The sequence below is a fragment of the Phyllobates terribilis genome, unplaced genomic scaffold (assembly GCF_046119375.1).
Source record: "Phyllobates terribilis strain yellow unplaced genomic scaffold, ASM4611937v1 Scaffold_4__5_contigs__length_816908805, whole genome shotgun sequence".
Taxonomy (NCBI): domain Eukaryota; kingdom Metazoa; phylum Chordata; class Amphibia; order Anura; family Dendrobatidae; genus Phyllobates; species Phyllobates terribilis.
Window position 1 is genome coordinate 629,832,482 of NW_027362764.1, and position 27,037 is coordinate 629,859,518.

A 27,037-nucleotide genomic window follows, 5' to 3' on the forward strand; every position below is an offset into this window, starting at 1 on the left:
TCAGGGAACCTCCGCCATGTTTGACTGTAGGGACCGTGTTCTTTTCTTTGAATGCCTCTTTTTTTTTTTTCCTGTACACTTTGTTGATGCTTTTTCCCAAAAAGCTCTACTTTTGTCTCATCTGACCAGAGAACATTCTTCCAAAACGTTTTAGGCTTTCTCAGGTAAGTTTTGGCCAACTCCAGCCTGGCTTTTTTATGTCTCGGGGTAAGAAGTGGGGTCTTCCTGGGTATCCTACCATACAGTCCCTTTTCATTCAGACGCCGACGGATAGTACGGGTTGACACAGTTGTACCCTCGGACTGCAGGGCAGCTTGAACTTGTTTGGATGTTAGTCGAGGTTCTTTATCCACCATCCGCACAATCTTGCGTTGAAATCTCTCGTCAATTTTTCTTTTCCGTCCACATCTAGGGAGGTTAGCCACAGTGCCATGGGCTCTAAACTTCTTGATGACGCTGCGCACGGAAGACACAGGAACATTCAGGTCTTTGGAGATGGACTTGTAGCCTTGAGATTGCTCATGCTTCCTCACAATTTGGTTTCTCAAGTCCTCAGACAGTTCTTTGGTCTTCTTTCTTTTCTCCATGCTCAATGTGGTACACACAAGGACACAGGACACAGGTTGAGTCAACTTTAATCCATGTTAACTGGCTGCAAGTGTGATTTAGTTATTGCCAACACCTGTTAGGTGCCACAGGTAAGTTACAGGTGCTGTTAATTACACGAATTAGAGAAGCATCACATGATTTTTCAGACAGTGCCAATACTTTTGTCCACCCCCTTTTTTAGGTTTGGTGTGGAATTGTATCCAATTTGGCTTTAGGACAATTCTTTTTGTGTTTTTTCATTGAAGACAAATTAAATGAAGATAATAATACCAAAGAATTTGTGATTGCAATCATTTTCAGGAAGAAACTGAGTATTATCTGACAGAATTGCAGGGGTGCCAATACTTTTGGCCACCACTGTATATATTATACGTATATGGATTTGTGTATGCGTAGTGTGTTATATCCGTCTGTGAGGCGCTTAGAAGCACATTTACAGGTTGCCAAAGTGTCTATGTGCTTAATAACTTGTAAAATAAAGGTGTTACAAAAACTAATAAGCTTCACAATCATGAAATCGTTAGCTAATTGTCTCCGTGAGCTGCAAAGTGCATAATAAATGAACTAGTTTGCATTTAGAGCATAACTAACTGTTTCCCCTTTACTACCTGCAGGTACAACAGCTTTCTAAGAAGGAAATAGAAGACCTACTGCGGAAGGGAGCATATGGTGCACTGATGGATGAAGAAGACGAAGGCTCCAAGTTCTGTGAAGAGGATATTGATCAAATTCTCTCCAGAAGAACTCACACCATCACCATAGAATCTGAAGGAAAAGGCTCCACCTTTGCGAAGGTACATGTCATTTCGGTTTGCGTTTGCTTGATTTATCCTCAGATGACACGATGATCCGTCCCATATAGATTATTATCTGTGCAATGTGGAAAAGGCCTGGGTTTATCATGTTTTGTGTGCTGTATAAGCATCATTTTTTATGTTTATTTTAGGCCAGTTTTGTTGCCTCTGGAAACAGGACAGATATTTCTTTAGATGATCCTAATTTCTGGCAGAAATGGGCAAAGAAAGCCGAGCTTGATCTTGATGTATTAAATGGAAGGGTAAGTGTCTTAACATCCATTAGTGTAAAGGGTACATGATTAGTCGAAATGCTTCATTTGTGCTTTGGTTGGCCTCGTAGAACACTCTGGTAATTGATACCCCACGTGTAAGGAAACAAACCAGGCTTTACAGCGCAGTGAAAGAAGATGAACTCATGGAATTTTCTGACTTGGAGAGTGATTCCGAGGACAAGCCCAACATCAAACCACGTCGTCCTCAGGACAAGTCTCAGGGCTATGCAAGAAGTGAATGCTTCAGGGTTGAGAAGAATCTACTGGTCTATGGGTATGTTCTCTGCCTCTGATCTGTGCTGTGTGTGGCCACGGTTTTCTATATGTGACGTTGGCTAAGCAGAACTGTTGAACATGTGCTTTTCACCACTTGGTTGATGAGAGATGTAATTCTGAGCTCACATGTCATCACCTATTAGGCATCTGAATTCTTATACAGCTCTCATTGCAGTTTGTCCTTTGGCACACAGTATGAACCCTTTTCAATTCTGTGGTAGGTGGGGCCGCTGGACGGATATTCTTTCCCACGGCCGCTTCAAGCGTCAGCTTTCCGAACAAGATGTGGAAACCATCTGCCGTACCATTCTGGTCTACTGTCTGAACCATTACCGAGGGGATGAGAACATTAAAAGTTTCATCTGGGACCTCATTACACCAACAGAGGACGGGCAGACACGTGCTCTGGTGAACCACTCTGGTACGTTACACAAAGAGAGCATTGTGTTCAGATGTGTTAACCCATTATGGCAACTTGTGTTTAAACCATTTCTGAAAAAAAATTGAATAATCCTTTATTAAATCACAACATTAATCAATATTAAAAAAATAAATAAAAAAATTGTGGTGTTGCTTGGCTAAAAGGCAGGCTTCCCATGAGTGACCGCATCTAATCTGCATGATATTTTACACACCTAGTGTTTCATACATACAGATGAAGTGTCGGAGCTACTTATTCATGCCTGCCTGCCGCATCTCCTGTACATACTGCGACCAATACTCAGCGTTAAATTGTAGACTTTTTTTTTTTATCTCTCCTTTAAAGGGATCTGTCAGCATGTTTTTGCTACTTAATCTGAGAAACCTGATGTAGGCAACAAGAAACTGAATCCAATGATGTATGCTGAATCCCCACCCCGCCCACACCAGGCTCTGTATATACAGTGTCTATAGACAGTGAGCTGCCTATCACAGGGGGGGGCATGTCGGACTAGAATGCAGCCTGCTGTGTCCCAGCAATCATAGTCTCCTGGTGCTAAAACAATCATTGCAAGCAAACAAAACCACAGAGCTTAATAAGAGAGGCATCACTGAAATCTGTGATTTAACCCCTACCTCATGCGGTCTTCAGATTACATAGCAAAAAACCTGCTGACGGATTCCATTTAAATTTGTATTCCTTAACAGCAGTGGACTATACACTGCAATAGTTTCCCAACATTTTGTAGGCCTCTACGTGATGTGAATATGGCACTTATCCAATCAAATCTGCACTTTTTTTTTTGCAACAAATTGTTTTCTTAGAAGAGTGCCCTATTATGTTCATGGAGAGCTGCACATTTTGTTGATTATTTATTTATTTTTTTAAATTTTATAGGTCTCTCTGCCCCAGTCCCCAGAGGACGGAAAGGAAAGAAGGTGAAAAGCCAGAATTCCCAGCCAGTGCTCAAACACGCGGACTGGCTCCAGAGCTGTAATCCAGACGCCTTGTTTCAGGAGGATAGCTACAAAAAGCATCTGAAGCATCACTGTAACAAGTGAGTAGTGAAAGTGGCTTTCTTCTAAGGTGTGACCACACGCCAGAGGCAAAGGCAGTGATTCACACTCTGCACCGAACACTGACCTTTCTGTGGTCAAAGAAAAGCACTCCTGTGATGGCGTGTGTGAGAACTCAGTGCATTGCTTTCACAGTTTTAGGCTTTATCTGTTTTTTAAGACTGCGGTATACTGCAGCCTCAACATTACGCTCTATTCTTGTGTCCTAATTACATGGGTTTAAAGTGGTGATACAATTTTTAATGTGCACCTGATGTCGTGACTTTACGACCCTCATTTCACCAAATCTGCTTCCACTTTGAGCTTTGGATTTAAATCGTGTTAGAAATTTGCTCCTAATTACTGATTTATTATTATTTTTTTTATATATTTATTTTTTATTCTGAGGTTTTCAATTCTTAGATCAGTGCTAAGTAAAGTGATTGCTGATAGGGTCAGTGGTGTTTTAACTATGTGAAGAGGCGTAGAGGTCATTTTATCGGGAAGCATTATGGAATCTAAAACTGGCTAAGCTGATCCAATTTGGCGGAGAATTGGCAAAAAGTGGATCCGTTTCCCATAGAAAACAACCAAATTCCAGATCTCGTGTGTCAGAAAATGTCCGTGTGATATGATTACCTTCCATTTCCAATATGCAATTTTGTGTCATTGTGACTTGCTGCATTGCATTTGCTGAAAATGTCTGTATCTGAAGGACTGGTGGTCAAAATGAATCTCATTTCTGAGAGCAAAGCTGGAGAGCTCGAACGTCCCACTGCTGTAACCTATAGCAGGTTGTGTAGGTGACATTTTTACGCTTATTTTGTGAGATGTATTGAGTACTGCAGCAAGGGCGTCCATCACCTCATTAACTTTAACAAGTATTGTCCAAAGGACGGTCACCTGCCGAGAGATGACGTTTCAGCTGAAGGCCCACGAATGGCTTATGCTGCGCAATACCACCTAGTGAGCCGGCATAGATAAATGAGTCAGCCATAACCCACAGACCTGCATTCAAGCAGAATCGCCTCAACATCTGGCTAACCACTAGTCTCTGAAATAATGCATCTAGCTATTAATTATGTAGCCAGCAAGCACCAGACTCCAAGCTGTAGAGTCCCAATAACTGTGATTACCATTTGTAGCAGGTCGTCCTTCCGGTCTTTATAATGCCTCAACGTTATTTTTTTGTTCTTGTATGCGTTTTTTTTTACTAAAAAAAGACTCTTGATTGGTGAGTTGGACATGTTTGCGTAGTAAATCTCAAAACTAGTTTTTATGTATGTATTGTGCGTGTATATATATAATATGTACGTGTGTATATACACCCACACACACACATACACTATATAATATATAATATTATTTTCACTAAAGATAAGCAGATTAGCAGAGATTCAAATTTGGTAAATCTCACAGATTTTACAGGGAAATTTTGATTTGCAGTGAAGTTATTCTTTGGGAATTAAATGTTCCTTATTGTGCTATGGGATCATTGTAGACCCTAGTGCATAATTAAGTGTAGGATGTAAAAAAAAAAAAAAAAAAAAAAAATGATGATCACCGCCCCGCCGTCCAATCCTTGGCACATCTTCTTTTACCTTTCCCTTGTCATGTACATTCTATTCGGCTTCTTCACTCCATGCCCTGGATTTGGCTCGACAAGACCTCTGATTGATGTCCCTTCGTTGTTCTGTGACGTTTGCTGCGACGGTTTGGCACACAATGATGTGTGAGGCCATGCCAAGCCTCAACACCCGGCCTGCAGTTAAGTCTTAATGGAAGAGGAACAGAAGAGGCTACAAGGACCAGGCAGCAGTATATGTACTCACATCACTGCCTGTGCAGTCTGCTGCCTGGTCCTTGTGGCCTCTTCTGATCCCCTTCCCTTCTCTATCTGCCTGGCCTGCAGTTAAAATTCAGATTATATATATATATATATATATATATATATATATATATATATATATATATATATATATATATATATATATATATATATATATATATATATATATATATATATATATATATATATATATATATATATATTTTTTTTTTCTTTTTTAACAGTTTGCCGCAGTTGGCCGTCATTTTTCTGAATTCACATGCAGCAAATTGCAAAAAAATTGTATTTGGGAGAATGCGGTAACATGTAAAATTTGTGGAAAGTTTAAATTCCACTCAAATTTGCTCCTCTCTAATTTGCGCCACGATGTAAAATGGAGTTGTAAAGCGTTTCTCTGGTGCACCGAACTGCTGACGTCGCTGATCTCGCCCCTCCTCTCCCCTTGCATGTAATACCCCTTCCACCCCCCGTGAACTTCTTCTAAGGCCTGGCAAGGGTGCAGTTAATAAAGTTTAGTCTTGAACGGCTTTGCTTGAAAGAACGCCTCAAGTTCACCTGCAAAGTGACATTGACGTTTCCCCTGTGTGACATATAGTTAAACCTTGGCAGGCTGCGCGGACTTCCTGCAAGGAACGGGCTGCAAGTGGTTATAGCTCTATAAAACTGGCTTTCTTACAGAAAACAAATAGTTATATAATCCGAAAAACCCACCATCCCATTGTGAGGGTTTATTGTTCAGTGGTTTAAAAAAAAGACAGGGGGAAAAAAAACAGATTATAGATCTCGTTTATCCTTGCAACTTCTGATGTGCTTCCAAAAATGGTATTAAGGCAGCAGCTGAGGAAATTTTATGAGATAATGAAGCAGAACAGTTACTGAAAGCCATCTGCTCAGTTGTTTACAAACTTGCTCCAGTACTTCAGAGGCAGCGGTGCAGTACGTGTCTGAACTTCACAAGCTGCACTAGGTAGGACTAAATGCAATGCGCCTGGGCCGGGCCCAGCCTGCTCCCTCCCTGTGCAGCGTGAGCGGTTGCCAGGCAGGCCCGTTGGAAGCCAGCAGAAAGCACCACACAGAGGTGATTATATGCCACCATCTGTCACGCTTCAAGCCTACCATACAGCATGGCTAATCAGCCTTGGCAGGATGATGGATGAACAGCAGCAGCTGCCAAAAGCCACTGTTGGCAAACAATTCTGAAGTTAAGAATTTCTCCCCTCACCCCCTCTCTCCTCTTCCTCTCCAGGGTCCTGCTGCGTGTCCGCATGCTGTACTATCTCAGGCAAGAAGTGATCGGGGACCAAGCTGACAGAATCTTAGAGGGTGCTGACTCAAGGTTAGTGAATGTATGGCTTGTCCTTGTCACAGAAGAGCAAGGTCTGTACCTGCTGTTACTAATTATGCTCCTGCGCCTCCTCCATTCTTGATTTTTTTCCTCTGCTCCGTTTTGTGTTAACCCTTTGCCGGCTGGGTCGTCTTTGCCTGCAAATTGGTCCAGTGAAATACAAGTGATTATTGCCTTTTTATGGGTGACACAAAGGGAGAAAAGTATAAAATTAGAGGGGTCATAGTTGGATCCTGCACTTAATATTGATAACAAGGGACACTTGCATTTAGAAAAACTAGTGGAGCCATTGGATAGATCTGGATCTGTACAGATTGGTGGGAATATGGGCGGCACACTGGCAACACCCTCACCACTGTTTAGTGCTTTTTTAACACTGGATTGGGGATGGTTAATTTTGTCACCATCCTTATTCCTCCTTGCCCTCCAATAGCCTATTTACTTAAGTGTTGCCCTATTTTTTTTCGTACGAAACTTTACTCCTAATATTGATTTTAACCTTATTTTTTTATTATAATTTCACTTGTATAGCACCATTAATTCCACAGCACTTTATAGACCTTTTTCATCACTGTCCCCATTGGGGCTCACAATCTAGACTCCATATCAGTATGTCTTTAGAGTGTGGGAGGAAACCCACACAAATACTGGGAGAACATACAAACTCCTTGCAGATGTTGTCCCTGGTGGGATTTGAACCCAGGATGCCAGTGCTGCAATGCAACAATGCTAACCACTGAGCCATCACACTGTCACCAACCTATTCCCCCCACCCCCTCACTCCTCCCCTTGCTAGTCCATTTACTTGCACCATTTTTTTCCCTACTAAACTTCATAACACGTTACACCTCTTATTGATTTGACAGTCTTTCCTGTGTTTAACTATTGTCGTGAAATTGAGGTCTTGTGTGTCCTTTACAGTGAAGTAGATGTGTGGATACCAGAGCCATTCCACGCAGAAGTTCCTACAGACTGGTGGGACAATGAAGCTGATAAGTCCCTTTTAATTGGCGTCTTCAAGCATGGTATGTCCTGGTTTAAGCTTCCATTGGCTCAGACTCTGGCTTACAGGTCTCTAGAACTGCATGATGGACAAGTTGGATCTTGATCTCTTGGTTACTATTTCTTGCAAAGGATGTTCTCTTTCAAGGAAGAATCAAACTTCTTCTCTGGGGTGGAACAAAAGCCAGGCCTAGTGTAAAAGCACTGAATGTACACAGCTTGTTATACTCTTCATTGACTTTATCACATTTTCCGTAGAGATAGCAAAGATCTGAAAAATACTCCGCTTTTTTTTTTTTTGTGCGACGTCCAAGAGATGTGGGCGGGGAATGAAAATATTTAACGCTCATCTATAAATAAAGTAAATCCATATTTGTAGTAATAATGGCCGAGCGGCGCTATAGATCTCCGTAAACTTAGCTTCTAGCACTGCTTTTCTTGCTAACTCTGCCAACCAGTGTCAAAGTGGATGGTGGGCTTAACCTCTGCTATTAATCTGTACAAGTGCCTCCTGGGCTTTGTTCCAAGCAATATTTCACAAATGTCAGCGCCGAGAACTCCCAGCTCCCTTGAGTGGGATGCAGCCTTGTTAACTTTGAAAGGCTCGGGGATGCAGAGCTGGCATGATATATACAGTGAGCGATTCCTGATTATAATCCCAATTCTCTGGAGGTCGCAGGCGTATTCTCAGCAGCATGGCCTGACTAAAGGGGAGAATGATGGCTTATAAAACCTTTCATGATTACAGTTTGGCTCCAGGCTCTACAGCAGTTAGGAGAAGTGTGTTGTAGTACAAATCCTAATTGAATTGTGCTGTTCTGCCTATGTACGGCCGCCTCGTGCTCCTCTCGTAAATGGGGGGCCTCAGCTGAGGCTAGTCAGATCTGAAATCATTCTCCTGCCGTGCACTGTTGGGATCTGCCATTTTCTATCTAGTCACTTCCACCGGTTAAAAAAAAGCAAAACAAGTGTGTTAAAACCGTAGAGGGAACAGTGTCATCTTTCTGACATACATCACATGAAACCTAATAAGACAGGTTCGATGGCCTTTCATATAACCCACGTTGGCTGAATGAGTGGGGAGGGAAGAAGAGCAGTTAAAAATTTAGGCCGGAGCCTGGCGGAGCGAAGGCAAACAATGGATTAGAATAAAGGGTGGGCCATGCGAAGTAGACAATGAGAAAGAAATCATTAACCTACTGTTCTCTTCCTGTTGTAGATGAAAATCAAATATATAGACCATGTTCTTCCTGTAATTGATGGCTACTTATTCCTTTTTCCTTTCTTTGTGTTGCTATAAGCTAGAGGTAATGGCTAAACCACGGTTCAGATCAGGTGTAAAGCATTTATAGAAAAGGCATAATGCTTCGGCCCCTCCATACATCCGATGAAGTCAGAGGCTTTTCATACTTTTAATTTTTCCATTACGCCTGAAATATATACAATTACTCCTGTGCAGGGTACGAGAAGTACAATTCCATGCGGGCCGACTCGACTCTTTGCTTCCTGGAGAGAGTGGGAATGCCTGACGCTAAGGCCATTGCTGCGGAGCAGAGGGGGACAGATATGCTGGCAGATGGTGGAGACGGGTAGGTTACAGTTTAAGCAATATTTCTTCTAAACGTAAATGATGGCTTTGGTGGTGACGCTGGTTTCATTCTTTCTTTGACAGAGGAGACTTTGACCGAGAAGATGAAGATCCAGAATACAAGCCCACAAGGCTTCAGTTTAAAGATGACATTGATGTAAGGACAGATAGTTACTTCTCGACACATGGAATTTTTTGGAACTCTATTGTATAATATTTTGACAGCTTAGAACAGCAGAAAGTCACAAGCTGCAGACTCTCTGTAAAAGCAATCGTAACGGTGCTTTTTTTTTGGTCGTTTTTAGGAGTTTGCCAACTCGCCCTTAGAGGATAAGGAAGAGTGCATGGACGTGGACATGCAAGGTAGGAGATTCCCATTTTGTAGTACTGGCATGCAAGGTTGACAGTAGACTTGAGCTAAAAGTTGATCTCGATAGACTTAATGTGTTGATCCTGAAGAAGGCAAAAACCCCATGGGGTAGACACTAATAGCCCCATATTATGGGAAAAATTCCTCCCCACTTCACATACGGCAATCAGGCTAATTCCCTTGGTCAATGTCATGTCGCAAAATGTAGTACCCATAACCTGTAATATATTTTTCAAGAAAGACATCCAAACCCTTTTGTGAATTTTAGTAGTGAATCAACCATTACAACATAATGTGACAGAGGGCTCCATACTCTCACTGCTCTTACAGTAAAGAATCTGTAATTGTGAAGCCTTCTCTCCTTTAGGCATAGTGGATGCCCTCTTGTCCGTCACAGGCCTAGGTGATCAATATCCATGCTAGGTGTTACATCCTCACTAGATGTGTATGTCAAGTCAAACTTCCTACTCTAAACTTACTGCATTATAGCGCCATTCTTTTAGTTTAAAGCTTATATCATTGAATTAGTCTTTTTTTAGCAGTGTATGTCTACGTACGTATGTGATGCAGCGATGAACTATTCATGTAGTCTGAAGTTGACCTGATAGTCCAAATGCACCTTGATAGGATCAACAATGTTTTGGTGATAAAAGTGACTCAATAACTGTAGAAACAGTAAAGGTTGATGCATCCTGGTCATCTTGCAGAAAAGAGTGGTGAAGGCAGCGCAGAGGGAAAACTATATTGGCCCCATACCTCCGCTCTCACTACTCGCCTGCGGCGGCTCATCACTGCCTATCAGCGCAGCTACAAGCGACAACAAATGAGGCAAGAAGCACAAATGAAGACGGATCGTAGAAGAAGACGGCCTCGGGAAGAAGTAAGGGCCCTAGAAGCAGAGAGGGAAGCAATTATCACCGAGCGAAGGCAAAAGTGAGTCCTTACACTTTGTAGATCTTTTTTTAGTTTCAATGCCAACGGATGAATACTAACACCGCTTCTCTTTTGTGAAGGTGGACGAGACGGGAAGAGGCTGACTTCTATAGAGTAGTGTCTACTTTTGGAGTGATTGTTGACACCGCGAAGCAAAAGTTTGACTGGAACCAGTTTAGAGCCTTTGCCCGCTTAGATAAGAAATCTGATGAGAGTTTGGAGAAGTATTTCAACTGCTTTGTGGCAATGTGCAGACGAGTGTGTCGCATGTCCAATAAGCCTGAAGATGGTATGTAACATAGTTGTAACTTTGGAGACTGTGACGTTTCATAGCTTTATCTTATGATCTTCGGTCTTTTGTTTGTTTGTTTTTGTTCTACAAATTTTATCTGTTTCTGTTTAACAGATTTTTGTGATCTTTCTATGATGATTGAGCCTATAACTGAGGAACGTGCTTCCAGAACACTCTACCGCATTGAGCTCCTGCGCAAAATAAGGGAACAAGTTCTTCATCACCCTCAGTTGAATGAACGGCTTAAGTTATGTCAGCCAAGCCTTGACTTACCAGAGTGGTGGGATTGTGGGAAAAATGACAGAGACTTACTGATTGGTGCTGCAAAGCATGGCGTTAGTAGGACAGACTATCATATCCTCAATGATCCAGAACTCTCTTTTCTGGAGGCACATAGGAATTTTGCTCAAAACAGAGGAAATGCACATCCCAACATGCCCATCCTTTTACCACCTGGATCTAGTTATAGTGATACACCACCCATAATGCCCTCTACTCCAGTGCGGGATGAGAAAGCTGGAGAGCTGGAGGAGGTAAAGTCCGAAAAGGCTGAAGATGCTGAAGTAAAAGAAGAAGCTGAGGTTAAAGAGGAGGAGCCAGTGGAGACTCATGAGAAGCCTGTGAAACAGGAAAGTGACCCTGAACCTGTCCCTGTTAAAGATGAAATTAAGGATGGAGATATGATGCCAGATGTGGATCCAAAATCCAATTCTGAGAAGGGCTCTGAAGAAGATGACGAAAAATTGGATGATGACGATGACAAATCAGAAGAGTCCTCTCAAGCTGAAGGTACGTCTGAAGTTTCATCCTTTCTTTTCTTGGTTTGGTATACTGTCCTTTTGCAGACCTTGATCCCATGATACTTTTTAGCAGTTTTTACCCACTTGCTTATTTTAGCTGCAGTGACCCGTCAGCTTGCCATTGGCTGGAATTAGAATTCCTAATGAATTCCTAGGCTTGATCAGCTCTTTAATTTCTTAACGAAAGCCTCTCTCTTCTCAAAGTCCTTCTGTAAAGGACTATAAAATTAAGCTTACAAGTTGTTGTCCCTTTTTTATTTTGAATAACAAAAAAAATTGCAATGTTGAAAAAGCAGACTGAATAATGGATTGGCCATGGTCAGAAAAACGTGGTAACTTTCTTTAAAAAAACAGGCATGATTTACTCACTGTTGCTGGGTACACAGCTGAGTTCCTGCCACTGCCCTGGGTGTCTGACATCAGCGCTGAGGTCACGTCGACAGCGTGGCAGCCGATCAGTGAGCTTTAATGGCTCTGTGAGGGACGGTCCATCTACATGGGCAGAGCCGCTAAGCTCACTGACTGCTTTATGGCACTGCAGAAAATACCAGGAACCGGGAGCAGCCGCAGAGATTCGACACTGAACCCAGAGAAAATGTGGTTTATTTAATTTCTTTTAATAGCAAGCTGCGCTCTGGGATCATGATTTTTTTTTAATGGTGACAGATTGTGTGATATGGAAGCTCAGTCCTATTCTCTTTTATTAGGTGAAAATACACTATATTGATATGAAGTACATATAAGCTGTCCCTCCATTTTAAGTGTAAATTGACTGTTTCTTAAAGTGGGAGTCAATTTTGGTTGACCCTGTCTATAGCCACTATAGTCTACTACTCAGACGTAGTCTACTGCACCTGGGTGTCCATCTCTAGTAGGTGTGTACACGCCTGAAAATGATGCATGACAGAGCACATGTTCGCTCTGTCGGCACTATTATAGTGTATGGCCCTGTCTGCGTATACGGCCTAATCCCATTTTGCGTAGCGGTTTGGACGTAAGCCACTGAACGGGTGCCTGAATGCAGCATGAAAGCACCCTCGGTCAATGGTTGTCTGGCCACCTCTGGGCTCCTATTTTACTTACAGTATATACATTTTTCCCCTCTATATTTATTAATTTGTTATCGTTTCAGCTGGAATAACATCTCAAGATAAAAACTTTGATGAAGAAAGCAACGCATCCTTGAGTACAGCAAGGGACGAAACTCGTGATGCTTTCTACTTGGAAGACTGCGATCAGTCTGGACTTCATATGCTTCGCGAGAGGACATTTTCCTTTTCTTTCTGGCCCAAGGTATGTGGTGGTTTGGAGTATACAATATACTCTGTAGTAAATGGCTGTGATGTGCTCGCTGTATGTTTTAGATTATAATAAGGCAAAAAAGCTTCCTAATCACCATGACATGGCCATCTGGTTATAAAAACAAGACACTAATAGGCTTATTCCTGTGGAAAGGAGGCGGTTTGCAGCAGCTGTTGTGCTCTGGTTGTGGTCTTTAAGCAGTGTCTCTGTTTTGGGAGGTTTTGCTTAAATTGCTTTAAAAAAAAAAAAAAAAAAATACTATGGAGGCCTGATAATGGCTCCTGCACAGTAACTGATGGCCTTGTGTATGTGCATTTTCGTGTGAAGCCACTTAAGACATTTGGGTGGGGGGGTTCAAAATGAAAGATTTTATGTGAATTTTTTTTTCTAAATTGAGGGCTATGTTGTGGAGCAAGTTTTCGAGGATTCTGAGGAAGGTTTTCTAATGCTGAACTTTATTAGTAGTGACGTTAATGAGGATCCACTCAGAAAAGCAGGCTGGCGTGCTCTGAAGAACGCCGGCGAGTGCTAGATACTGGAAGCAGATGTTTCTTTCTTTGCTCACCAGCTGATGATTCTAAGAAACAATGCTCCACAGCCTCAAACAGTAGGAGTTCGGCGTAGATGCAGACACTGCCTACTATTTTACCCCCCACAGTAACTTTTCTTTTGTCTACAGAATACACAAGGCTAAAAGGGTTTCTTAAACCCACACAGGTTAAATGAATGGTAACAAAAAAGTAGTAAAAATAAAAAAGCTTTTCTGAGAAATAGGCAGGAATGACTTTATTGTAAAAAACCGAAAACAGCGAGTGCAACTTATTTTGTGAATATCTTCTGTCATTTGTGCTTTTCTTGGTGTAATGCAGGATCGTGTGATGATCAATCGATTAGACAACATCTGTGAGACTGTACTGAAAGGAAAGTGGCCAGTAAATAGGCGCCAGATGTTTGAGTTCCCGGGGCTCATCCCCGGCTACACACCAACTGCTGTGGACAGCCCGCTGCAGAAGAGAAGCTTCGCTGAGCTCTCCATGGTGGCCCAGGGCAACTTCAGTGGAAGTGAAGATATCAGTGCTTCACCACAACTGTCTCAGGCAAGTTCTGCTCGCTGACAATGAACTGGTAATGTGGTGCATCATCTTTCCTGGAAGTTTACAATTTTTATGAAAAAAAAAAATATATATATATAAATTATAATGTGCTCTTTGTGCATGTTTCATGGCCACAAAGTATACTTACTATGTGGACAAAAGTAGTAGGACACGCCTGTTATCAAATTCTGTTTGGTTTTTTTATCCAGTCCCATTGCCACCGATGTATAAAAACCATACCCTAGCCATGCCGTCTGCCTTAACAAACATTTGCGCAACTATACATCCTTCTAAAGAGCTCACGGATACCCGCTTAGTCCTAATAAGATGCCACCATTACAAGTGAGATCGCCTGTGAGTGATATTATTGAAACATGGAAAGGTTTAGGAACCACGGAAACCTGGCAACAAAGAGTCAAACCACGCAAAGCTATAGAGCAGAATTGCTGAGGTGCACAGTGGATAAATGTCAACCAAGCTCTTCTGACTCCATAAGTGCAGAATCCAAACTCTCCTTTTGCATCTGCATACAAGCTACATGCTGGGAGCTTCATGTCATGTCAAGTAATAGATGGAGTGGTGTAAAGCCACCATCACTGGACTCTGGAGTAGTGGAAACGTGTTCTGTAGAGTGACAAATGTATGCTTTTCTATATAGAATGGGAGGTCATAAAATCTCCTGTAAGAGTCCTAATATTTTTATACATAGTGCATATGGACCGCCATATTTCATAATCCCACAATATTGTTTTATTTTGTGAATGTTTTAAAAAAATATTGACGGTCCTCTGTCTATTTCCAGGATGCTGCATTGACCCTGTCTGTACCACGTCAGCGCAGGCGGAGAAGAAGGAAAGTTGAGGTTGAAGCAGAAAGGGCTGCCAAAAGGAGAAACCTTATGGAGATGGTGGCTCAACTGCGTGGATCTCAAGTGGGGGCAGAAAATGGACAAGAAAGTGTTGTGGATTTATCAAATGCCTCAAGGGAGGCAACAAGTTCTACCTCAAATTTTGCATCTCTTACTCCTAAATTTATCTTGCCTAATTCATCTACCCCTGTCCCTGATGCCTTCAAAACTCAAATGGAGCGACTGCAGGCAGGTCTTTCTTGCACACCGACCAGGCATCTTCTCAACGGTTCTTTAATAGATGGAGAACCTCCAATGAAGAGAAGAAGGGGAAGGAGGAAAAATGTGGAAGGTCTTGATCTTTTGTTTATGAGCAACAAGAGAAGTTCATTATCTGCGGTAAGGGAACACGGCATACTGCAGATGTTCTGAAAGTTAACAGGCCAACTGATTTGGCTTACCGGTTTCTTGGGGAAAAAAAAAAAAAATTTAAATATGTTTTTGGATTTGTTATAAGGAGTAAGATATATGTCCTTAATAATTTACAAAAAAAAAAAATTGCAAAAATTATTAAAGTATTTTTATTCCCTTTTTTTAAAAAAACAAAACAAAAACCTAATAATATTTTTATCTCTGAAGGAGGATACTGACATGACCAAAGCATACGAGGAAGATATTGAAACACCACCAGCCAGAAACATTCCATCTCCCGGGCAGCTGGAGCCAGAAACCCGGATCCCCGTTATTAACTTGGAGGATGGGACCAGACTAGTGGGGGAAGATGCGCCCAAAAACAAAGATTTGGTTGAATGGTTGAAATTGCATCCTACGTACACAGTTGATATGCCAAGTTATGTACCAGTAAGTAGGATAAATCACCATTTTGTAAAGTTAAGCTCTAAATCTAGCTGTAAAAATGCATTTTTTTCCTATTTTATATAGACTGCTGTATTTTGTTTTAATCAAAAATGATATTTTAAATGTCTTCAACAGAAGAGCACAGAGATGTTGTTCTCCCCATTTCAAAAGCCTAAACAGAAACGTCATCGATGTCGGAATCCTAACAAATTGGATATTAATACATTAACGGGAGATGAGCGAGTGCCTGTAGTCAATAAACGAAATGGAAAGAAGGTAATAACCATTGAAAAGAGTACAATTAGTCTACCAGTTCCTCACACAGGAAGTCCTCATTCTGAACTCAACAATAGAAGCATTTTCTCATAAAAAAGGGGTTTATATTTTCACCGAAACACTTAGCTATAGTAAGTACTGAACGCTTCACATTTTATTACTATTATAGCGATTGAGCGATTGGGAGCAATAGTAAGTACTGAATGCTTCACATTTTATTACCATTATAGCCATTGGGGCTCAGTGGACATCACCACTCCCATGACTTAGAGGGGGTCTGTTTCTTACTTAGTCAATGTGGTTGAAAAAAGTCAAATTTCCATGAAGTTCGACTGTAAAAATGCAAACCTGTTCTGTTATGGCCTACATTGTATGTTTCGCTCTTGTACATTACAGATGGGCGGTGCAATGGCTCCTCCTATGCGGGATCTTCCTCGCTGGTTAGAAGAGAATCCGGAGTTTGCAGTAGCTCCAGACTGGACAGACATTGTTAAGCAGTCTGTAAGTACATGGTTTTACCTGTTTTTTAACAAGCTTTAATGTTACTTCTGCAATTTTTACTATGGGCCACTGAGTTGTGAGATTTTGGAACCCTGATATCTTGTAATCTTCTTGTAGAAGTATTGGAGTTGGAGGTAGACCTTGGGTTCCTTCCTCCTTGTTTAGAGTGGATGTAGTACTTCTTGCTTTCTTTTTTACTAATTGCAAGTATTTTTTATTTTAGGGATTTGTACCAGAGTCTATGTTTAACAGACTTCTGACTGGACCTGTTGTAAGGGAAGAGGGAGCTAGCCGAAGAGGTAGAAGGCCAAAAAGTGAAATTGCCAAAGCGGCTGCAGCAGCTGCTGCTGCAGCCGCAGCAGCTTCCACGTCTGGAATAAACCCATTGCTGATGAATAGCCTGTTTGCTGGAATGGATCTTGCCAGTCTTCAGAATCTTCAGAATTTTCAGTCTCTCCAACTCGCTGGTCTTATGGGGTTCCCTTCAGGTCTCACAACAGCTGCTGCAGCTGGAGGCGATTCAAAAAACCCTGCCGCAATGCTGCCTCTGATGCTACCGGGCATGGCAGGGCTGCCCAACATGTTTGGGCTTGGTGGACTTCTAAATAACCCCTTAGCAGCTGGTAGTGGTAATTCTACTACTGCTTCCAGTCAAGGAGAAACTGAAGATGGCACTTCAAAGTCTGATGAGAAGAAGGGAGAAACTGATGACTGCAAAGATTCCGATAAAACTACAGATACTGTTAATGCTACTGACTCTGGCGCTGCTGCTGCTACTACCACCACAGCTGGGTTAGCTGCAAATCATCTGGCCTTCAGTCCTTTCCTACTGTCCACCATGGCTCCAGGTCTGTTCTACCCATCCATGTTTCTACCTCCAGGGCTTGGAGGATTGACACTGCCTGGTTTCCCATCACTAGCTGGACTTCAGAGTGCTGTAAGCTCTAGTGAAGAAAAGGCCACTGACAAAGGGGAAGCAGAGAGTCGGGAAGCCAGTGATGCAGAGGAGAACCTGGACAAAACTGCAGATTCATCCGTTTTGGAAGATGAAACAGCACATGGAGAAGAAATGGACTCGCCCAGTGCCGGAGATGAAAATGACAAGGACAACGATGAATAATTGTCTCAGTTACAGTGTTCTAAATTTTTATTTTTTATTTTTTTCAAGTGGTAGTCCTACTGTTTACACTCACAGTAAATGTCCATAACTAGTTTTTATAAGCTGTTCTGTAAAATAGTGTAGCAAAAAAAGAAAAAAAAAATCCAAGTCATGTCACCCGGATGTGTCAAAAAGGTATTTTGGTCATTAAGTATTGTGCAGTGCATTATTTATAATTTGTTTTGGAGGACAGACTTTTTTTTTTTTTTTTTCTAAAGGAAATTTACATAATGCGCTGCAGCGGTTTATTTTTGTTATTATTTTTTTACCGTTGGTATTATAAAGAGCAGCGACTTTTTTTTTTTTTTTTTTTGAATAATGGTGCAACTCGAAGGACAGGCTGCTTAAGGAATTATGAAGTTATTTATCTTTTTTTCGTTTGTCTCTTTATTTTTCTTTTGCTGTGAAGGTCAAGATGAATTTCTTACATATCATTACCTTTTTTGACTGTATATGAGGGTTCCACACACACAACCGTTTCAGACAATCTCCATGATGTAGTGACGTCTCTGTTTAGAGGCACAGCAATACAAGGCAGCTGTTGAATGTGAAAAGTATCCTATTCATTATTTTTTTTCTTTAACACACACACTGCTAAAGTCGTTACAGGACAAAACTACAGTTAAATCGTCTCATGAATTTTATAATGCACTGGTTTAAGCATAAAATTAAAATCAGGTACCTTTTTGTTTTTTCCTTTTTTTTATTTTTAATTTAAAGGACTTTGTTACTTTAGCCACAAAGCTAAACAGCATTACCTCAACTCTAAAAACTAGCCTTGAAGTTTACAGACATGACTTTGTAAATGTTTGTGTTTATTTTTTTTTGTTCCTTTTTTCTTTCTTTTTTTTTTTTTTCTCGAGTTTTTTTTTTTTTTTAAACTGCTATCATGTAAGATAAACTGTAAATTGCTGCCAACAGTAGTAATGATGCTTTTAATAAAAGTGATCCATGAGATGCAGTGATGTAATTAGAAAACGTAGAAGTGTCTAGGGAAACCAAATCAGAACTGGTGTACACCACTTTATATTTTGTATTCACAATAGAAGCAAATACAGTATTATGGCTTTTGTATATTTTCCTTTTGCTATTTTTTTTTCTAGTACGAGAATTCATTTTTTTTAATGAACGTGAACTGTTTTATGGCAACCCTAGGGCGGAAAGGAGGACACAACAAATGGGTATCTTCTGTGGTTCACGCGTACGCAATGATTGCAATCCCCTCCAAACATCGCTAACCTGGGAGCCGTCCAGAAAACAAAAAGGGCTGCACAGAAAGATGGAGAACTCCTAGCAACAAAGGGGTAAAGGAAAATGAGGCTTTAATAGGCACAATATGTAGGTCATTTATCTGTGGTTAATGGGTAGAAAAACAATACAATGGTGTCAGCTAGAGACTGACTCACTAGTATTCTGAGCACTGTGCAGCTTACATAGCCAGCGAGTCCTGTGCCAAATAAACATGCAATGAAAACTGACCCAGTTTTCTGAAAACCAGAAGCTGTCCGACAAAGTATTGATTTTTCAGTATCCACTGACCTCTGACATTATTCATATAATGTGGTTACAGACCCATGCTATTCCCCAGTGTAACTGCACAATGCAGCAATCGTGCTATCGCCATATGGTCACAATGAGAAGCTTGTGTGCCCCACGTCCACCAACATACTAATATGACACTAACCCACAACATGCACCTCTCCCCCTATACCGGCGTAAACACTGGTTTATCCAAAATTGGATAAATATGGGTAAGCTTGGTTTGGAATATATCTTTAAGGGGGTTTCTAGGTTTAAGACATTTGACCTCTTTAGATGACAGTCTAATGCGTATGGGGGCCTCCCAACTTTTCCCTCAAAAGATGGTGTAGGAGGGAAGGATAAGAGTCTGAATACAGACTGACAACCTTTTTGTTTTCTGTGATGTAAGTCTGCTACCATAGGAGTATGGCAGAAATATTTGGACAGTGACCGAATGTTTGTGATTTCAGCTCTGCTTGCCGCTTTTCTTTTAATTTAAAGTAAAACAACTGGGCTGTAATTGAAGACTTTACAGGTTTAATTAAGAGTTGAACAAAAATATCCTGTGACACATTTAGGAATTGAAACAATTTTTCTACAAATCCTCCTCATTTCAGGGGCTCAATCGTAATTGGACAAATTACCATAAATAAAATGTTAATTTTTACTACTTTGTACAGAATCCTTTGCAGGCAATGACTGCCTGGAGTCTGGAAGCTATGGACATCACCGAACACGGGGTTTTCTCCTTTGATGCTTTGCCAGGTCTTTACTGTATCGTGGATCTTTCTGCCTTAAGTTTTGTCTTAAGGATGTGAAATGCTGCTCAATGGGGATGAGGTTTGGTGATTGGCTTGGCCATTGCCGAATATCCCACTTCTGTGCCTTAAAAACTCCTGGGTTGCTTTCGCAGTATGTTTTCGTTCATTGTCCATCTGTACTGGGAAGCGCCATCCAATCAACCTTGCTGCATTTGGTTGAATCTGAGCTGAGAATATAGTGCTGTACACTTCAGAAGTCAACTGGCTAATGACGCAGTGCCATTGGAAGCCATGCATGCCCATGCCATCTCACTGCCTCCACCATGTTTTACAGAGGATGTGGTGTGCTTTGCATCATGAGCCGTTCCAAGCCTTCTCCACACTTTCTTCTTCCCATCATGTGGGCTGGCTTCTTTAGATGTTTTTTGGCAAAAGTCTAATCTGGCATTTCTATTTTTAAGGCTGATTAATGGTTTGCATTTTGTGGTTAACCCTCTGAATTTGCTCTCATGAAGTCTTCTCTTTTTGTAGACTTCTATACTGAAACACCTACTTCCTGGAAAGTGTTCTTCACTTGGGTGTATGTTGTGAAGGGGTTTTTCTTCACCATGGAAAGATTCTGCAATGATCCACCACTTGTCTTCCATGGACATCCAGGCCTTTTTGAGTTCCCAAGCTCACCAATGTGGTGGTGTTTTGTTCTTGTTTTTTTTTTTTTTGTAGAATGTACCAAACTCGAATTTGGCTACTCCTATTATTTCTGCTATCTCTGATAGATGTCTTCTTTTGTCAGCCTAGTGTTGGTTTGTTTCTTTTCCATTGAGAGCTCCATTGACCAAATGTTGTGGGTTCAAAGCAACAGCTTCCAAATGCAAATGCCACATCTGTAATCAGCTCCAGACCTTTTATCTGCTTAATTGATGATGGCTTAACAAGGGAATAGCCCATTAAAGAGCTTATGAGATAACTGTCCCAATTACTTTTTTGTCCCTTTTTAAAAATAGGCAACTGCATATTAAAGAGCTGAAATTCCTAAGCCCTTACTCCAATGAGGATGTGAATACCCTCAAATTAAAGTTGCTAGTCTGCACGTTAAGCCCATATTGATTATGTAACTAACTTGAGTATGTCTTGGTTAACAGCTAAAATGCCAAAACTTGTCACTGTCCGAATATTTCTGGACCTAACTGTGAGAACACAGGAGTGCTCAGCAGAGCCAGTACGCCTGTGTATGGAGGTGTCAGAAGAGATAGCTGTTATCCATCTCTCCTGACTCCTACATACAAGCACTATCTTTACTGTATGAAGGACTTTAGCGTATTGTTGATCTATTCTTAAGAAAAAGTGAAAGGCGCCATAGAGGCCAGTTTTGACAGTGGCTGTTCAGAGACTGCAACAGAGCTCCTATTAAAGTGAATGTGATTGGATCTTCAGTACTTGGACCAGCCACTAGACTGAGAACAGAGCTGTGCTGTTTGGCTCTGTACATTGTATACATCTGGCTGCTCGCAGGGCTGAAAATGGCTGATTGGTGGGATAGCCATGTATTGAACTCCACTGATCTTATTACTGACTAGAGTTAATGTTAATTAATTCCCACTACGCGGTCATCAGCGACATGTGAACCGGCTCTAGCCTGATGGCATCTGCAGCTCTTATTTTGACTAGCCGGGCTAGTGCATCGTCATTGTTGAAGAGTGACGCACATGTAGTGCATGAGGCCGACTCATCAAAACAGCTGCCGATTTCGTCAGGTTCTCAAGACTACTATTCAACTGCCACAGATTGACTTGACTGCTGTACCGGGTTGTGCGAATCAATCAGCACCAACTCTAATAATCCAGTTGTTGCCGTTCCGCCACTTCCTTCTGTTCTCAGTGTAGTGGGTGGTCCCTGGTATTGTAGCTCCAATCATATTCACTTATGAGATCATCTCTAACATCTGAGAATTGCCCATGCTACTTGATAGGTCAAAGATGTCTGCACCATTGTTTTTGTTACATTTTACATCTGTGTTCAAGTATGGCAATTCACATTTGGTTGGTATTGTGATCGTTGAAAAGAACCAAGGGAAAAAAACCGAAAAAAACTTGTTTTATTATATGAAAACTTTAAATCCAATATCTATTCAAAATAGTAAATTTATGCAAACTCAGCCCACACTGGATCTTGTGCTTCTTGTTATGGCCAAAATTCCCGACTTGCCTGCAAGCCTCCTGACCTGAACAGCCAGCCAGATACAAGCCTTTGAAGTTGTTGGTATTAATGCACCCTAAGGCTTCATTCAGAGATCTATTCTTCATGTACGTGTCCTGTGTTTGTCATTAGTACATATAGCTATTAGTCTATGGTGCTGTTCTTTTTGCCTGTGTATTTTTTTTTTTTTTTTTGTACACCATGTGTTGTATTATCAAAGATAGGAAAACTTTTCTGTTTGAGCAGTGAGACTATGGAACACCTTCACACCACATAACCTGTGTTTTTCAAGAAAAGCATATCATACTTGGGAATATTAAGTATGGAATATACAGTCCTGCTCATAGATATTGGCACCCCTGAAGTTTAAGTACATAATGTGGAATATCTCCTGAAAAAAATTAAGCAAGTGAAAGTTTTTTTTGCATAGAGCACTCATGTTAAATACAAAATAGCAAATGATAAACAATAATTTAAAGCAAAAAAACAATGGGAGAGAAAAATAGAAAAACCCAAAGCTTGGTGTGTTACTGGTATTGGTACCTTTTACATTTATTTAGTATGGAAACACATTTTGACATGCATGTGGTAAATCACAAAAAAAAAAAAGATTCACTTGTGATTAATTGTTGGTGCCCTTGTGACATGAATTGGTCAATGAATGATGATTTCAGTGTTTTAAAAAGCCACATGGTAGGCCCTGTTCCTTTGTCACAATGGCGAAGACAAAGGAGTTGTCTGAGGACATCAGAACTGCTATTATTAGCAAACACAAGACTTCTAAAGGGTATAAGGCCATCTCCAAAGATCTCTGTATCCCAGTTTCAACAGTGCGCAATGTTAAGTTTGCCAAGCACAGAACCGTCAAGAACCTCCCTGGACATGGAGGAAAGAGGAAAATTGCCAAGAGATGGCTTCGAAGGTTAGTGCGAATTATAGAAAAAACACATCAAACATCCAAAGACCTGAAGGTCAACCTGGAACAGTCTGGGGTCATGATTTCAACAAGTACCATACACTGCACACTAAACCAAGCAGAGCTTTATGGGCGAAGGCCAAGGAAGAAACCATTTCTGAAGAAAAGACATAAAAAGGAACTTTTTATCTTGATCTTTGCCAAAGAGTACCTTGACAAACCACAATCCTGGGAAAATGTTCTGTTGACAGATTAAACAAAAATTAAGCTTTTTGACAATGTAAAGCATTCGTTTTACAGACAGCGCAAGGAAGCTTATAAGGAATAGATCACCTTACCATTAGTTAAGCATGGTGGAGGATCCATAATACTGTGGGGTTGCTTTGCTGAGTCTGGTACTGGAGGAAGAAAACTTGGTTTGAGTCGAAGATCATGGGTCGTCCAGCAAGACAATGACCTACATCACACATCCAAAAGTTCACAGGAATGGTTGAAAAAGAAAAAATGGACTGTTTTAAAATGGCCAGCAATGAGCCCTGACCTCAATCCCATTGGAAATTGTTGGGGTGAGCTGAAATCTGCCATTGGGAAAAAGAACCTGCAAACATTCAAGAGCTTGAACAAACTACAAAGGAAGAGTGGGCGAAAATTCCAGCTAAGAAGTGCAAGAAGCTTGTAGATGACAACAAGAAACGTTTGGAGGCTGTTATCAATGCCAAAGGGTCTGCAACCAAGTATTAATTAGGGGGGCCTTTATTGCTGCACATGCTGTTTATTCTGTTTCTTCTTTAAAATTGCAACATGGAAGTTGAAAAACAATGTTTTATTGTTGTATTACTTAGGATTTTTTAATTAGTGGTCCAGAGGATATAACTTTGGTACATTTCCATTTATTTCTGAAGATATTGTACAGTCTATGAAAAAAATGAAGGGGTGCCAATAATGGTGAGCAGTACTGTATGCAACCTGGGGCGCAATCTAATTAGTGTACCAACGTGAATGGGAAGAATAAACAATCTTTCTACACTAAGGCCTGCAACGATTCCATCCTATATGTCTAGAAGACAGCATGTGTAATATATATCACAGAGGGTGATTCTTAACAGGCGATGAGGCTATGACACTTCACACAATATTGTGGTGTTTGATTCATTAAGCATGTTCCAGGAAGTTTCAGGGTTCGTGAAAAATATGATTTCACAAGTCATGGCTACCACAGTCGTGGCCAAAAGTTTGAAGCTGACACAAAATTTGGTACGTTAGTGGTTTTAGATCTTAGATGTTTCTATGGTTACTGAAGTATAATTATAAGCATTTTATAAGACTCCATTATAAGCATTTTATGCAAAGATTTAGTAATTAGTGTTGAACCTTATTTTTCAAGGCTACTGCAATTCGCCATAGCAGCTGGATATTCACTTCTAGGCCAAATCCTGACTGATGGCAACCTGTTCCTGCCTACTCAGTGATCATAGTTTATTACAATTTCTGAGTTATTTTTTATTTGTTTTTCCCTTTTTTTTTTTTTCCCCTCTCCGTGTCCACTCATTTATTGAGGATTGACCACGGGGTCTCTGAGATTAAGATCCCAGCAGTTTCCTGGCCATGGACCTAACCTTTCAATGTTTTATTCGGAAGGCTTCACTGTTGGCATGACACCGGAGGACTCGTGGTAGTGCTCACCTTTTCTTTTCCGGACAATCATTCTTCCAGATTCCAAAGAGTTTGAAAGAGACTTCATCAGAGAAAATAACTCAAGTCCGCTGCAGTCCTACTGTATCACTGCACTTTTTTTTCAGAATGTCGGTTTGTCATTGGTATGTTTCTTGGAGAGAAATGCAGTTTTTGCTGCCCTTGACACCAGGCCAGTCTCCAAAATCTTTTGCCTAACTGTTCATTTAGATGCATTGACGCCTGACGCCATTTCTGAGCAAGCTCTTTCCTAGTGTGGAACCAATCCCGTACTTAAATCCTGAAGACTCCATCACAGCTATAGAACCTCCCTCTTTGAAGTTCTTGATAATCTGATAAATGATTTAGGGGTAATCTTACAACCAGCAATATCTTTGGCTGTGAAGACATTTGGATGCAAGGCAATGATGTCTGTACCTGTTTCCTTGCAGGTAACAATAGTTAACAAGCTAATTTCAAGCACCAGCAGGACAGTGAGATCAGCTGCATTGATATTTTTGACACTTTCTTCTGAGCTAATGAGAAGATCACTGAAATGATGTAAGCAGGTTATTTGTGCCAGGGCTGAAATCAGTGGAAACACATTTTTTTGTGATTAAAGGGAATCTGTCACCAGGTTTTGCCACCTAATCTGAGAGTAACATAAGGTAGAGACAGAGACCCTGATTCCAGTAATATATCACTTATTGGACTGCTTGCTGTAGTTTTTATAAAATCACAGTATTATCATTAGAGGCCTAGTTAACCTGCCGCCATGTAGTCCTCCATTGATTGTGCATAGGCAGAAAGCTGCCAATCAGTGGTGTGGGCGGGGATGCACACAGCTTCGCATACAGAGAACTGGTAGATCAGCAGCAGATAAAACTGATTTTTATCAAGGCTGGAAAGCAGTTCATTCTGTGATACACTGCTGGAATCTGGGTCTCTGCACCTACATAATTCTGTTCTTACTTGGATTAGTAAAATCCGGGCAGTCTGACTAGTCTCCCATATGGCTTGGTCCTGGGAGCTATTAAATAGTTTTTTTCTGAAATGCTGCTGTGTTTCAGAGTTAAGTATATGTGGCTATAAGGTCGGTTTCACACGTCCAGATATTTCCGGTACCGGAAAAACTGGTCCCGGAACTATCCGTGTCCCGTGTGTCCCCACCTGTAAAAATAAGAATAAAATAATAAAATCTTTATACTCACCTCTTCTAGGTGTCCCCCGCTGTAATCCATGTGACCGCTGCTGCAGAGCAGCCGGGGAGAATGAGCAGCTCAGGAGCGGGGTCCTGTCACTCACTGAGCGCAGCTCCAGAGCGGCTCATTCTCCCCGGCTCCTCTGCAGCAACGGTCGCATGGATCACGGGGGACACCTAGGAGAGGTGAGTACATGGATTTTATTCTTATTTTTACAGGTGGGGACACTGCGGGAGCAGACTACTACTACCCTCATCATTGTTCCTGTTGGTGCTGATCGCAGCGCCGACAGGGAAGCATGATGAGGGCAGCATTCAGCACCCAGAGCTTGGGAACAGCGCTACCTGTACACTGATTCCCAGGCATCAGTCCGTGTCACACTGATGACACATGGATGTCATCCGTGTGTGTTCAGCGTGAGGCACTTCTGCAGGCCGTGGATCCGCAAAAAAACTGACTTGTCTCCGTGTGGAACACACAGACACAGGGTCTGTGAAAACACACTGAGATGTGCATAGACCCATTCATTTGAATGGGTCTGTGTGTGTCTTTGTCTCCTGTACGTGTGGAAACTATCACCACTCGTACCGGAGATACTGACATGTGAATGAGCCCTAATCGGGCAGCCTGTGTCTGATACATGCTGCCTGTGGATCGGGCAGCATATATCAGCTGTTGGGTTCCCTTTAAAAATGAAGAAGTAAAGAACCATTTGGCAGAATCCTGATCCGTTCCCATGCATCTTACAAGTAGGATAGTCCTCAAACCCCAGCAGTCATCAAATATAATTCAGTTGATAAGAGTTTATTAATAGTTTTTTATCTAATAAATTTATAAACACTTTTCTTACTCAAAGAAAATGTGTATGGTGGCCAAACCATGGTATGAACAGTGCAATGTATCCTGATCCCATTGCTGCTTCATATTTTTTATTTTTTTGCCCCCAATACTGTGCCACAATAATCAGCAGTGATAGTATCCATCAATGGTGGGAGCAGCACTGGTAAGTTTAGGACTACTCTAGTTTACTATGTTGTCATTGTGCCTTTTCCCATCTGTTAATCTGTAATGTGGGGATCGTTGACCCTGTAACACACACAGGGTTGATGCTTTATAACTTTTAC

General features: G+C 41.2%; 1 protein-coding gene across 2 annotated transcripts in view; it reads left to right on the top strand.

The window, feature by feature from the left end:
• The window catches only part of CHD7 (chromodomain helicase DNA binding protein 7), a 136,492-nt gene extending 118,519 nt beyond the window's left edge, over positions 1-17,973 (top strand). For both annotated transcript variants that reach the window (XM_073679339.1, XM_073679340.1), the window contains 20 exons: positions 1,224-1,403; positions 1,556-1,666; positions 1,747-1,952; positions 2,176-2,375; positions 3,273-3,432; positions 6,526-6,615; positions 7,546-7,649; positions 9,086-9,215; positions 9,299-9,371; positions 9,520-9,577; positions 10,292-10,517; positions 10,598-10,806; positions 10,924-11,598; positions 12,742-12,902; positions 13,781-14,008; positions 14,808-15,251; positions 15,492-15,713; positions 15,846-15,986; positions 16,383-16,487; positions 16,711-17,973. In XM_073679339.1, the coding sequence (XP_073535440.1) occupies positions 1,224-1,403; positions 1,556-1,666; positions 1,747-1,952; positions 2,176-2,375; positions 3,273-3,432; positions 6,526-6,615; positions 7,546-7,649; positions 9,086-9,215; positions 9,299-9,371; positions 9,520-9,577; positions 10,292-10,517; positions 10,598-10,806; positions 10,924-11,598; positions 12,742-12,902; positions 13,781-14,008; positions 14,808-15,251; positions 15,492-15,713; positions 15,846-15,986; positions 16,383-16,487; positions 16,711-17,607 (4,620 nt within the window). In that variant the 3' untranslated portion in view covers positions 17,608-17,973. The remainder of the gene's footprint in view (positions 1-1,223; positions 1,404-1,555; positions 1,667-1,746; positions 1,953-2,175; positions 2,376-3,272; positions 3,433-6,525; positions 6,616-7,545; positions 7,650-9,085; positions 9,216-9,298; positions 9,372-9,519; positions 9,578-10,291; positions 10,518-10,597; positions 10,807-10,923; positions 11,599-12,741; positions 12,903-13,780; positions 14,009-14,807; positions 15,252-15,491; positions 15,714-15,845; positions 15,987-16,382; positions 16,488-16,710) is intronic.
• The last annotated feature ends 9,064 nt before the right edge of the window (positions 17,974-27,037 follow it).